The following is a 12,657-nucleotide window of genomic DNA, read 5'->3' as shown; positions in this document are numbered from 1 at the left end:
CCCCCCCCCCGAGACCCCAACCCTCTGTTTTCATTGGATGGGCACATTAGTGGACTAATCTCCATGATTTTGCTAATAAAAGAGATGCAGTGGTAAAACCATGGCAACTTATGCAATAAACACATTTTCTCCTGTCTTTCTTTTTGTTGAGTATTTGAGTTCAGGAAAACATTTGGCTGATAAGAGCTACATTTAATGTTCATCACTACCGCACACCAAAGTAACACAGCAGTAGAGCTGAAACGATTAGTCGACTGATTTTCTGTCAATGTAACTATTTTTATTATCAATGAATTGTCAGTTTTCAAGACAAAAATGCCAAATGTTTTTTTTATTTCTGTCTCAGCTGTACGAGAGTTTGCAGGTTTTTCTTTTTGTCATTGTACTAATACTCTGGTTTGAAACTGGTAGCTGGACAAAGATATTTGAACAGCCCTACATACCTGATAAACATAGAGTAGGGTGGTTAAATTATCACACACACCTGCGTGCTTATGACGTGTTGATGAATTGATGTCCCTCTGCTCTGATTCAGAGATGCTAAATTTGGGTCCAGAACTACACAAAGCAGCTTCACTTTGCTCTGGTTATTAATTTGTCTGATATGCAAAGTTAAATAAACTACTTACAAATTCGTAAAAGAAAAGCTAATCCTCTCTGCAAAGTCCAGAATCTATGAATATGCAAATATGTTTTATTTTGTTAGTCATATATTCTTATTTAACTGCTGGACACAAGATGTCTCCTACTTCACTGAAAAGTTTCAAATTTCATCACATTTTTGTTGCATTTTTGCACCACAACTGGCTTGTGATGTCACACTATCATGCTCGTACCTACACGTCTTCCCGCCACAGCAGATGAATATTAAAATTGTTGTCTCAGACTGCACTTCATTCTGCACTGTGGAGGTCAAATATGTTTTTGAGTGGAGGGGGACTTTAGAGCCAGTGCAGAGACTTGAAGAGGAGGATTCTGTTAGTTTCGTGCAACAATAAAGAGTTCCCTCTAGTGGGCACATCGAGTAACTGCATGTAATTACCAAGACTGCTGCTTGACGGTAATGCAGAAGACAACTGAGGGAAATCTGATCAACAGTTTTAATATAATTAACATAGATTGTTCCTGACTAAGATGCATTGTTCTTTTGTATTAAACCACCATTGGAAATGGCCTAAGATTTGGACTAATTAATTCTGAACAGAGAGTCCAACCAAGCTGTTGTGATTTAAAGCAAGAATTGTGGCATGAATCCTTTTCAGTATTTGTGAGCTGACTAACAATTAAAGGAATTAGTTTAGAGATAATGATAGGATTATCAGAACAACTGTCCTCTTCCATTCATTTTTTATTTTTATATATATTTCATAAACACCAAGATGATGGCCCACTAGCATCCTACAAATTGGTCACTGCAGTGCCAGGGCTGACTCCTGTCTTGCAGACTTCGCTAAGCTATCACTGCTCATGCACAATGATTAGGCATTAGCTGAGAGGACACTATTTTTGGGAGGCATTGTGTGATTTAAAAGCTAACTGCAGAGTCATTTTAACTAATCCCCAAAGCGCTCTCAGGGAGATCAAACAGCGTGGATATGAAGCTTCTTCAAAATGAAGGTGTTGTTGAGGAAAAAGAGAAAAGAGCAGAATGGTGCTAATGATGGTGATCAAACACCACATCAGTGCATACTGCAGTTGACCAGGGAGTCAAAGCAAAAGGAATCTATCCAAACCATATATCTATTTCATCTGTAGCTTCCCAGACTCCATATTTGCCACTCAAAGTTCTGTGATCATCTAAAACAGATTGAATTTATAAGTTGTGTGAGTTTTTATATGATAATAATGTGCTCATGTGGCAAGGATTATAGCCCGTCTGACTTTTGAGGCTGATATTGATGTTTTGGAGTTAAAATACTCTCATAACAATATATCGGCCAATATATTTTTTTTAAACCTCAACACATAACATATCTTTCAAGGGATCGCTTAAAAGAATAGTTCACCCTAATGGGTTATCTTCTTGAGAGACAGATTAAACGGTCGATGCCGCTCTCATGTCAGTATATGAAGCTACTGCCAGCAGCCAGTTAGCTTAGCTTAGCACAAAGCCAGGCGACAGGGGGGAACAGCTAGCTGGTCTCTGTCCAGAGGTAACAAAATCCTCCTTCCAGCACTTTACTTTAACTGAAAGTTAAAGACAACAAGAATCCAGGAGGTTAGGCTACTGTGCCAGGCCAATAAACAGTCCTTCACATAACCCCATAAACTTTTTACACTTTGGTTTTTGTATGGATTAAACACACAAGATGTACAGGTTAATTAATGAGATTTAGAGGTGTTGGCAGGCTTATTTTGTTACCTTTGAACAAAGCCAGGATAGCTGCTAAGCTAAGTGGCCGCTGACAGGAGCTCTATATTTATTCAATCAATCTTCTCATATGACTCTCAGCAAGAAAAGCGAATAAACAGATTTCCTATAATGTCAAACTATTCGTTTAAACCTGCATATAATTTGTTTACTTGTTTGTAATTTGGGGGCATTATAATGACACACAACTAGCAGCTCTAACTGTGTGCCGTTTGGTGCTGGGCAGGTAGGGCACTTTGAGTTTATTAGAGGTTGTTTTCTGAAAACAGCTGCCTGATGAATCTGGAAAAAAAAACGCTGATGACAGCAGTGAGACTGATGCAAGACAGTAAAGCTGTGGGCTGTAAAACCAAAACAATGAGCTGAAAGTCCCTGAAAACCTCCTGAGAGCTGGAGCTGGCAGGTGATAATTCTCTGTGGGTTTGTCAAAACGACCCTTTTCACATTACACATCCAATGACCCACTGTTAACAATATTGATTAGTGCAGCTGCTTGGTTTTCTTAGAATTGTGAACAAGATATCAACTGAGCAGGACATGTTACAGTCGAAGTCAGTGCTCTCTGGTGGACAATGTAGGCCTCAATATATCATCTGCAATTCTGGGCTTCAACTTCTTGTTACTTATCGGCCAGCATATACACTGATACCGATATATATTTGTGATAAGCTAACATCAGCTGATATTAGGTGGTGGTTTGGTTTGGACTCAGTCTTGACTTTCTGCAGGTGTATTCTGCCATCGCAAGTTTCACTACATAATTAAATTTCATTGTGAGCTTGGAGAAAAAAGCCAACATGATTTAGTTGCCAATTCCCTAAAGCCATTCAGTCTAATTAACTTATTCTCTATGTGTGATGTGCGTGTGTGCGTGCATGTGTTTGAAACTGATTTCTAACTGCTGCTCCAGTCCACGCTCACCCCTGGGTTTCTCACTGGTGCCACCATGCTGTCTATTTAATTTTAAAGTTTCCTTACATTTTTGCTGTCTCAGTAGACATTAATTGATAGTTAATATATTTGTCTGCAGTCTGTCTTCTCTTTCTAAGCTCTCGCACATCTGTGGATAAAATAAAGACGATGACAACAGGAGGAGACTCTTCCCCCTGTTGAGAGTGTATGAGTGTCTGTTTGAAGGTGACCCCACTCCACCCTGTCTTTGCCGAGCAATAAAAACAACTTAGTGTGCATTTCTTCCCTAACAGCAAAGCTCTTGCGCAAAGCAGAGTCAATGAAGGAGGCTGCGAGCTAAATCCATATAAGCTCTATTGAAATTCCCCCTCTGAGTGCGCAGACTGTCTCGTGTTATTGTATTTTTGCCTTCTGTTGTTGGCATTCAGTCTAATGATAATATAAAGTAATATCCTTTTCTTTCTTCTCCCCCCCCCCCCCCCCCCCCCCCCCACCTAGTGTGCACAAACACAAATATATTTACAGACAGTCTGAGGACACCTTCTCGTGTGTGCACAATCACAACTAACACAACTGTTTCATTTTGGCCATTGATATTCTGGCAGAAAGTGAAAGATTTGATGGAGTGTTTGCAGCTGATCAAGCTCACAGCTTTCAGAGAAAAATAAAGAGTGCACTGTTTTCGAAGCTATTTTCCCCCCAAGGCACCATACACCACAATGACACCCAGACCAAAGGACTTCATTACAATGCTGTGAGGAGCTCATGTAAGCACACCTCCCCCCGTCCCTGAGGCTGTGACCATGTGTCCGTGGCCGCGCAGACACAGACAGCTTCTGCTGTACTGTAAAAAGAAAATCTCAGAGAGGCAACGAGTTGCTTGAAGGGACTCCAGATTTAGATGCTCCAGCTTAAAGCTCAGACAGCTGATGGCTTTTCTTTTTGTTCTTCTATCATTCTTCTATTCACAAAGGTAGGTCCAAAAATAGTAAAATACTCTGATCCATATATAAATAGATGAGCACGGGACAAAACTTAGTGTACCACTTATGTTACAAAAAAAGCTACAATGTGCCATATTTTTTTTCTATTTGAAGGCAGCATCAGCTGATTTTCTTAGTACAGCAGTAACTTTAAATGAACTGGTGTTCGAGTGAAAAACCTGCAGACCCTGAGCCCTCCATACTTTTTCAACCCTGAACTACATTTCAGTCCAAGCTAGTCCTCTTCAAGCTGTAGTTTTGGCATTCACCAGCAGAGGCACTAATAAAGCAAAACAGGGATAAATTTCCCCACTGGGGATATAATGTCTAAATCTAGCCAGTTTTCTGGATTAAATCAATTCTCTTTCTCCACTGGTTGTGATCTTTAATAATCATCTTGTCTTCATCATCATCTGCTTAGACCAGAATCATCTGACCAGAACATAAAGTATAACCTAAATGCCAAGACACTAAGCAAAGTGACAGTCAAAGTGAATCCACTGCTCTTCATGGATTATTTACTGGTTACAAATGCGCAGGAGGTTGTGTACAGTAAGGTTGTTCTGTAGGGAGGGTACTCGCATTACAAAAGCACATGCATGTCCTTAAAACACACACACTCTCACATGGAGGCACTGCTGAGAGTGGCAGTAAGAGGGACCGTTATCCTCAGTAGATTTGGAGGAGCAGTTCTTGACTTTTGTGTTAAATATTGAATGAAACTTTACTTCACCCGCCTTGGAAAGCCACGCACCTATAAAAAAGTAATGGCAACAAAAGGATTTGTCATTTTCTCTTGTCATCACAGCAAATTATGTAGAGGTGACCAACTTTAACAGGGTGAATAGAAAACCAGAAGTGCAGATGCTGGGTGTAGCTTTTTTCGTCACATTTCAACAGTTAAAAAGTCGATACACAATGTCTTCACTCACTAACATACAGTAAACCTGTGAGATGATAGGCTGAGGTACTCCCCACTTACTTTCATAACAGACCAGTGATCTGTGGCCCCAGAGGAGGAAAGGCGAGTTAACCATTAGAGTTTTAGGAGCTTGTCGTGCATGTAAACACTGATATTTCTGTTTGCATTGTGGCAATACACATGGCGGATAGTGCTGAAAATGTTGCTGCTGTATATGACAAGAGAGTAGAGGTTCATACAGAGCTGGATAAACACACTAGGGGGGCCCAGGTTAAAAATGTGGGCCCCCATTTCCTCCACTCTATGTAGCCCAGTATCCTTAAATGTTCTGTCCAGTTGGAAAATTCTGCACTTCATGATGTATTGCGCATGTATTAAGCACACATTTATTTAGTGAAATGCACAATGTAAGCACTGAAACTATAAAGGCTTTAACACCTCTATAAGATGGGTCTTCAAGATTAGATGGTAATGTATGTGTTGGTTTAAGAATCCCCATTTCAGTTTATAATGTGCCCAGGCAGTATATACAAACAAACTTGACACTGACAGTAATTACCACAAACTATGGCCACATCCTGAACCTGGAGGGCCTGTTGCCCTGTTTGTAATCCACCAGCTACCATACATAAAAATCTGCATTGCATGTTGAATATAATCAGAAAAGTAATACTCTCATAAAGTATTTGCACTCAATAAAATATTAGTATCTTATATATTTGATAGGATGCTTCATGGAAGGACTTTATTAAGCAACAAAAAAGTGACCATGAAAGCTTTTTAATTCCCCAAGGTTGCAGGTAAATCATGTAACTAGGTTGGGGTTTGCGTGCAATATAGTGCAAAGTGATGTTCCTCCTACATATCTTCGCCTAGGAGTGATCACAGTGAGCCTGAGGAAGCGCCCCTGGCAGCGTAGTGGGAGTGAAGCGCCTCCTGTGTTATTTCCCCTCCTCTCCATCATTTTACTCCGAACCAGAACCATTCATCGCTCCCCTCCTTCAGGCTTCACATCCGGGTCATCCGCCAGTATCTCTCTCTTGCGTCTGTGGCTGACAGACTAATAATTATTTCATCCGCCGCCGTGCTGTACTGCAGCCCTCTGCCCGACTGCACGGCTCGCCGAGCGGACACTGCGCGTGGCGTGCACCGGTGCTGATGTAGCCACGGGCGCTGTGAAGCTGCAGCCGGTCGCACAAAGGCTGGGATGAGACGGTAGGAGGCTTTTGTATGGGCCAGCCCGTGGTGATTAACTCGCCCTAACGATGTCTAAGAGCCTCAAGAAGAAAAACCACTGGACCAATAAAGTCCACGAAGCGGTCATAACCCGGGGCAAGGAAGGGGAGCTGGGGTTCGAGCTGAAGGGGGGCGCGGAGAACGGCCAGTTCCCCTACTTCGGCGAGGTGAAGCAGGGGAAGGGACTGATCCAGAGCGGCAAACTGGCCCAGGATGAGCTGCTGTTGGAGGTCAACAACATGCCAGTGGCCGGGCTCACCACTCGGGACGTGCTGGCCGTGATCAAACACTGCAAAGACCCTGTCCGCCTCAAATGTGTCAAGCAAGGTGAGATACGATGAGCACGAGAGGGTCCAGGAGCGCACCGCCGCGCGGATTGGGGAGGAGTGTGTGTATGAGTGTGTAGCTGGTTTGATTAAGATGTCTTGTGGGACATTTGTCATTTGTGTCAGTCTGCACTAAACCGTGCGTTTAGGTGGACAAAGCACACATGCTTAGGCCTGTTTGTTGGTGAACTGCAACTACGAGCCGTAATGATGGGTTCAGTTCTCCAGGATCAGCAAGTACAGTGATTATTTCGCAGCCGTTTTTTTTATCAGAGTCGCTGGTTCGATGCCACAGCTCGGAGGGGGTGTGTCCGTTTAGGCGTCACGCCACAGCCTGCGGTTTTCTCCTTATTATTTTTGGTCGAGGACGGGGCTCGTTTCACCAAACAGGCCTGCGCTGTGGAAGAAATGTTTTTCTCTTTGCTGCTGCACAGCCTGAGCGAGCGGCAGACAGACAGACAGGCTTCACACACAAACACACCGAGTCTGCTGCCTGCCAGTCCAGACTGTTACTGTTATTACTGTATGATTACGCAACAATGAAAAATCAAACCTGTGCAGCCTCATTATTGTTGAGCCTTTCGATATGATTCAGATTTCTGATACTGATCAGCTCTGCATAGTCAACAAGGTTTGCTTTAAGTCCTGCCTCCCACATTTCACACACCCACACACACACACACACACACCCACCCACACACACACACACACACACACACACCCACACACACATTTTGTTTACTAAATGTCCCTTAGTTCAGAAGTGGAAAATAATTGTGCAGGTCTCTTGCAGTCATGGTCTGAGGAGCCTGTGAGTGTTTTGTTATTGTCAGCTGGTGCAGTGTTTTGTGTAGCCTAATTATTGTGGACTCTAAAGCTGGAGGCTTGTTTGAGTGTTTCTGAGCGTAGCAGTGGATTTATGGCAACAGTGTTGACTGAGTGACCTGCTTCTGTCAGCCAGCGTAAAAGCAGGCAGGGTGTCTATACGACTAGAACATTGGATTGAAGGAACAGTGGAGGAGATAGTTGTCATCATCACACACCCCTCTGAGGCTCAGTTTAAGTCCTAAGATTGCAAGTGGCTAAAAGGGCTGCGTTCTCAGCCATGAAATGAGCATTACAGTGGCTTGTTTCTGGGGACATGAGTAAAGCAAAAAGTTGTTTTTTATTTTTGGACATTGCCGAGTTTGCCCACAGAGGATTTGTCTTTGGAATCGTCTGCTCGCTCTCAAACTCAGTGTTTCCAAGGGTTGCGTCAATGTGATTGATTACAAAGCTGCTGACAGAGCACTGTCTTGTGATGTGTGAGGGGTTAAATGCTAATGTGCATGTATCTCAGACAGGTCTATTCTCTACTCCCCTCGCTCTCCTATACATTTATACATGAGTATATCTGTTTATTGAACTACCTACCTCACACTTTTCTGAATGTGTAATGTGTAAGAACATCCTTGAGCACTCTGCTGTTTGTGCACAGCTTGTTGTCCCCTTCACTATATATATTTTTTTGTTCTCATCCCCCCTGCCTCTCTGTCTTGCTGTCATATTACCACTTGACTTCCATCCTGTGGAGAGTAGAGTTGTATTTATGGCAGTGTGCTTGCAGACAGTTGCTGACACACTCGTGTCCCACTGAGGAATCATCTAGAAGCTGTCCAGTCGCGGTGTTCAGAGGCCACACACAGTCCAAATCAGAGATGGATGTCCTGTCTGTGTGCACGCACAATTCTGCGTGACTGCCCAATGCGAACATGCACACACACATTTTAACAGACTATTTTCAGTCAGGTATAGAAACCCCCACTTCTGTCCCCAGGAGAGCCTCACCCGGCCCTGACCTCCTCACACACACACACGCTGTTTCAACTGCACTCATTGCAGATTTCAGGAAACTTAAATATCCAGATACATAGGACATGGCACTGCTTTATAAGTGTGGGAATATTATACTGGAACAAACAGCCATGAACACAGGCGGTGTCGTTTTCACAAGCCGTGTTGGCAAGTTTATTTACGTCAGAAAATGCAGATGTGATTTGTGTCATCTTCTAATAGCGTCCACACCTTGTCCTATATAACTACCCATTACATCAAAGAATCAGTCAATCAGGGCGCACTCTCTTTGTTTAGCAGATAAATTACTTACTGTGAGAGTAGAATTGCCAGAAAAGAAATGTGGTTTGAGTGTGCATCTCCAGATTGCTGTTATTTATTCTCCTGCTGTGTGTGTCTGTGTGTGTGTGTGTGAGATATCCTGCTTCGAGGATATCTCAGTTCTCTGTCATGTAAATGGTTGTGCTGTAAATAAATCTAAACTAATGGCAGTAAAACAGCATAACAACGCCAAACTTCATCAGAAAATCAAAACAAAACAAAAAGATTTAAATATTTTCCTGGGGCTGTTAAAGCTAAATAAAATGAATAATGGCTGATACATTGAGCTGCTTCAGTTTCAGTGTCCTTGTATTGTGCATGCTGCTGTCACACTGTCATGGCTTATTGGGACACTTGAATAGAACAAAGTCATTGTTAATGTTATTAGTAACATATTTGTGCATTTCCTATAATGACGAGACAAGATGTCTGATGTAAAAAATGCCCACCGCCACAATTAGCGTTATCAATTAATTCTCTTACACGCACACATTGTTTTGGACTTTGAATGATAAGAATACCTCCAAATGCATTTGTAAAAAAAAAGACTGATTTTTTTTTTAATGCTGGTTTGCAAATGAGTGATTGGCCGAGTCCATCTGTAGGTAATTATCTGATAAACATCTCTCGTTCATGCACATCTTCCCATCAGCACCAAGCAGGAGTGAAGTGCAACCGGCTGCTCGGCTCAGTGAGGCAGATTTATAAAAGTGCCATGAAGATCGTAACCACCGAGAGGTGTTGGAACAGTATGGAGAGGAGAGAAGTGTGAATGAGTGTGATTGTGTGTAAGTGAGAAAGAGAGTCCACCTCTCTTTCTCACTTACACACACACGTTTTAAGGGAAGAGTATGGTGAAGGTGTGAGATTACACACTTTGGGAGACAGAGAATTCAATCTTGTGATTTATTATTTATAGTTATATTATTATTATTATTATTATTATTATTATTATTATTATATAGCTTGTTTCTATAATTATGACGTGGCTTTGTTTGCAACTTGTCATAATAGCATAAAGCACTATGGACTGAATATTTCAGCGATAACCTCGTCTTTGTCTTTCCTTTCTCCCTATGAAGCAAAACAGCTACATAGTTCAGTTAACAGGCCATTGTGCTAGAGTGGTTTCTTAACTTAACATAAGTTTAACATAATTTTTGTTTTCAGAGCTGCTTACTTTTTCCTGTTATTTATTTCAATTAAATATGTACCCACCTTTAAATAACCCAGCTCTCTTTTCAGTTGCCTTTAATTGACATTAATCTTTTGTCATAAATAGCTGGCACAAATACAGAGATATAAATAACATTAATGTCAGCTATTTTTGGTGTTGTATGTTTTCATTCAGATTAGATTAAGGCCGTCATCCTAGGCTAAATACACAACAATTGTTGCTCTGTTTATGTAAGAATAAACAGAATATCAAAAATGCTATTTTTCCTACCTGAATGTACTCAGCTCTAGATAACAAATGCAGACTTAAAGCCAGAAATATGTCTCTGCTTGCTGATATTGCCTGTTTGAAATGTAATTTTCTGGTTTCCAAATGGTGTTTTAGCATTTCAGAGAGAAGTGTGGAGGAGGAAGACCCCAGGCCGTTTCATCCACTTGGGTTTATGAGAACAATATGTGGTGCTTTCTGAGGAAAAACAACATGAATTCAAAATGTTAACATGCCCTTTAACATCTAAGTGGAGCACAGCCAGCCTCCGTCACACTGTGCAGCAGCTCTCGGCCACAGCCTATATAGGGCAGGCCAGGCTGTAACTGTAAACAGGTATTCAGAGAATGAATACAACCACTTTGTCTCGATCAACCTTTTCATTCTAGCATGGCGCATATGCAGTTTACACTCAAAACAGCAGGTCCTTGGTTTCAGACAGAAGTAAACAAAAAGAGGGCTCCCATATCTAGCTAATGACCATCAATGTTGCCGTCTGAAATTACTGTTGCTAGCAGATTTTAGCAGCTGTAGCTAGCTAGTAATGCTAAAATCCCACAAATTGGCTGAGAACTTGGTGAATGAATGAATTTGTTAAATTTAACGCTCACAAATGTTTTGGAGGGAATTGCTGTATATGCTTCCCCAAACCAAATAAAATCTTCACTCTAAACTTTGATATCGTGGTGTAGCCTCTATCTTTCTAGCTTAACCTGTAACCAAAATAATGCAGATAGCTAATAACAGGCCTCTTGCCTATAAAAATATTTTTTTACTGTAGGGAGAAATCTTGTTAGTCGGGCATGCCAAACACACAGTTTATTCCTTTTTCCCTTCTTGTATTTTTGGTTTTTTGAAGGCTAAAAAAAGAGTAATGCATGCACAAAGCTTCAACATGTCTAGAAATTCAAAACTGGACATCCATGCCTAGTTAAGGTTGTTAAGCTATGACTGGATAATCACTGTTTCGGAGAGGAGTTTATCTAATGGTCAATGTAAGCACAAATCTCAGATTCACTGTCCATACAGAGCCATTTAAAATTGTCTGCATAATACATAAAGCATGAAGTAATTGGTGTACAATTTGCATTTTAGTGTTTCTGAATCTAGACCTTTCAGGATTGTTTAAAGTGTGTCCGGGTCTGGCCAGTCTTCTTAATGTGGGTACAGTATGGAGGGACAGATGGAGCGGAGAGAAAGAGAAGGCGACCTTCTACTCCTCTCATGTCGCTTTGTTGATGAGAAGCTTGAAGAATCAGTGCATAACATCCTGTCTGCTCTGGTGGTATTAATAACTCACCAAGAGATGAGTTCTGTCAGAGGAGGAGGATGATTTTATTGAGGCTAGAAGCTGCTGGAGCTCGGCTCAGAGGATCAAACTCAAGCTCACCCAGCCAATGACCAAATATCTAACTAGTCCAGTTAAGTGAATTAGGTCAATGTAATTCTCCTCACCGTGGACACGCTACATGGGACTGTGCTGCTGCATGTGTTTGTAAAATGTAGATAGAGGCAGTGTTTGCATGGATAAAACATGACTGAAAGGAGGTCTAGATCAGAGTTTCTACCAACCAGGATGAAGTGAAATGTCTGATACATTTACTTCTTTTGGTATCGCTGGTGTATGATCAGTGCACTGTGATCACGGAGGCGATTGAACTGGAGATTTTGGCCTCAACAACAAAGTTGTTGTTTTCATAAGTCAAAAGAAATGAGTCAGGTTGACGGGTTTTCCAGAATAACAACACAGACCTTATCGAGATGGATCACCATGGCTACATGACTATATGATGCAGCATGTGAGGTCATATTTGGAATAATAGACCGTGTTTCACACAAGTAGGATGTTGGCTTCAATCAACTGGCTGAGATAAAACACCATATTCTTATGATTATTCATAATGTTTGGGAGTGTGTGTCTGGTTGTGTTTAATATGCTAAATAAGAAATCAGATAGCTGGACAGAAGACTATCAAAAGTAAATGATCATTAAATAAAAGAGCACAAAACATATCTGTTTATGATAGTATTACTGCTCTAAAGCAGACACTTTTCTTTGTTTCTTAATGTGGGTGTTCGTGTAGCTGGTGTTTATATGCTTACACCTTTTGCTTTTTGTATATAAATCAAATCCTATTAACTTATTTTGGCTTTTTATTACAAGGTACAAGGTAGATTTATTTTTTCACAATACAACAGGTAATAGAGTGAAATTGAGTTTGTAACTCCCTTCTGCTACGTAGCAGACAATATAAATTAATACAAAAGCAATTATAAAAATGGGAAAAAAATAAACTATATTCAATGGA

General features: G+C 41.2%; 2 protein-coding genes across 3 annotated transcripts in view; both read left to right on the top strand.

The window, feature by feature from the left end:
• LOC123961427 (zona pellucida sperm-binding protein 3-like) overlaps window positions 1–12,657 on the top strand; it is a gene marked incomplete in the record, with an annotated part of 791,580 nt that overhangs the window by 98,424 nt on the left and 680,499 nt on the right.
• magi2b (membrane associated guanylate kinase, WW and PDZ domain containing 2b) overlaps window positions 6,329–12,657 on the top strand; it is an 86,562-nt gene continuing 80,233 nt past the window's right edge. For both annotated transcript variants that reach the window (XM_046036796.1, XM_046036795.1), the window contains exon 1: window positions 6,329–6,751. In XM_046036796.1, coding sequence (XP_045892752.1) covers window positions 6,454–6,751 — 298 coding nt within the window. In that variant the 5' untranslated portion in view covers window positions 6,329–6,453. The remainder of the gene's footprint in view (window positions 6,752–12,657) is intronic.

Source organism: Micropterus dolomieu, linkage group LG22 (genome assembly GCF_021292245.1).
Source record: "Micropterus dolomieu isolate WLL.071019.BEF.003 ecotype Adirondacks linkage group LG22, ASM2129224v1, whole genome shotgun sequence".
NCBI lineage: Eukaryota > Metazoa > Chordata > Actinopteri > Centrarchiformes > Centrarchidae > Micropterus > Micropterus dolomieu.
Note: the sequence above shows the minus strand (reverse complement) of the source record. Positions and strands in the feature narration are given on the sequence as shown.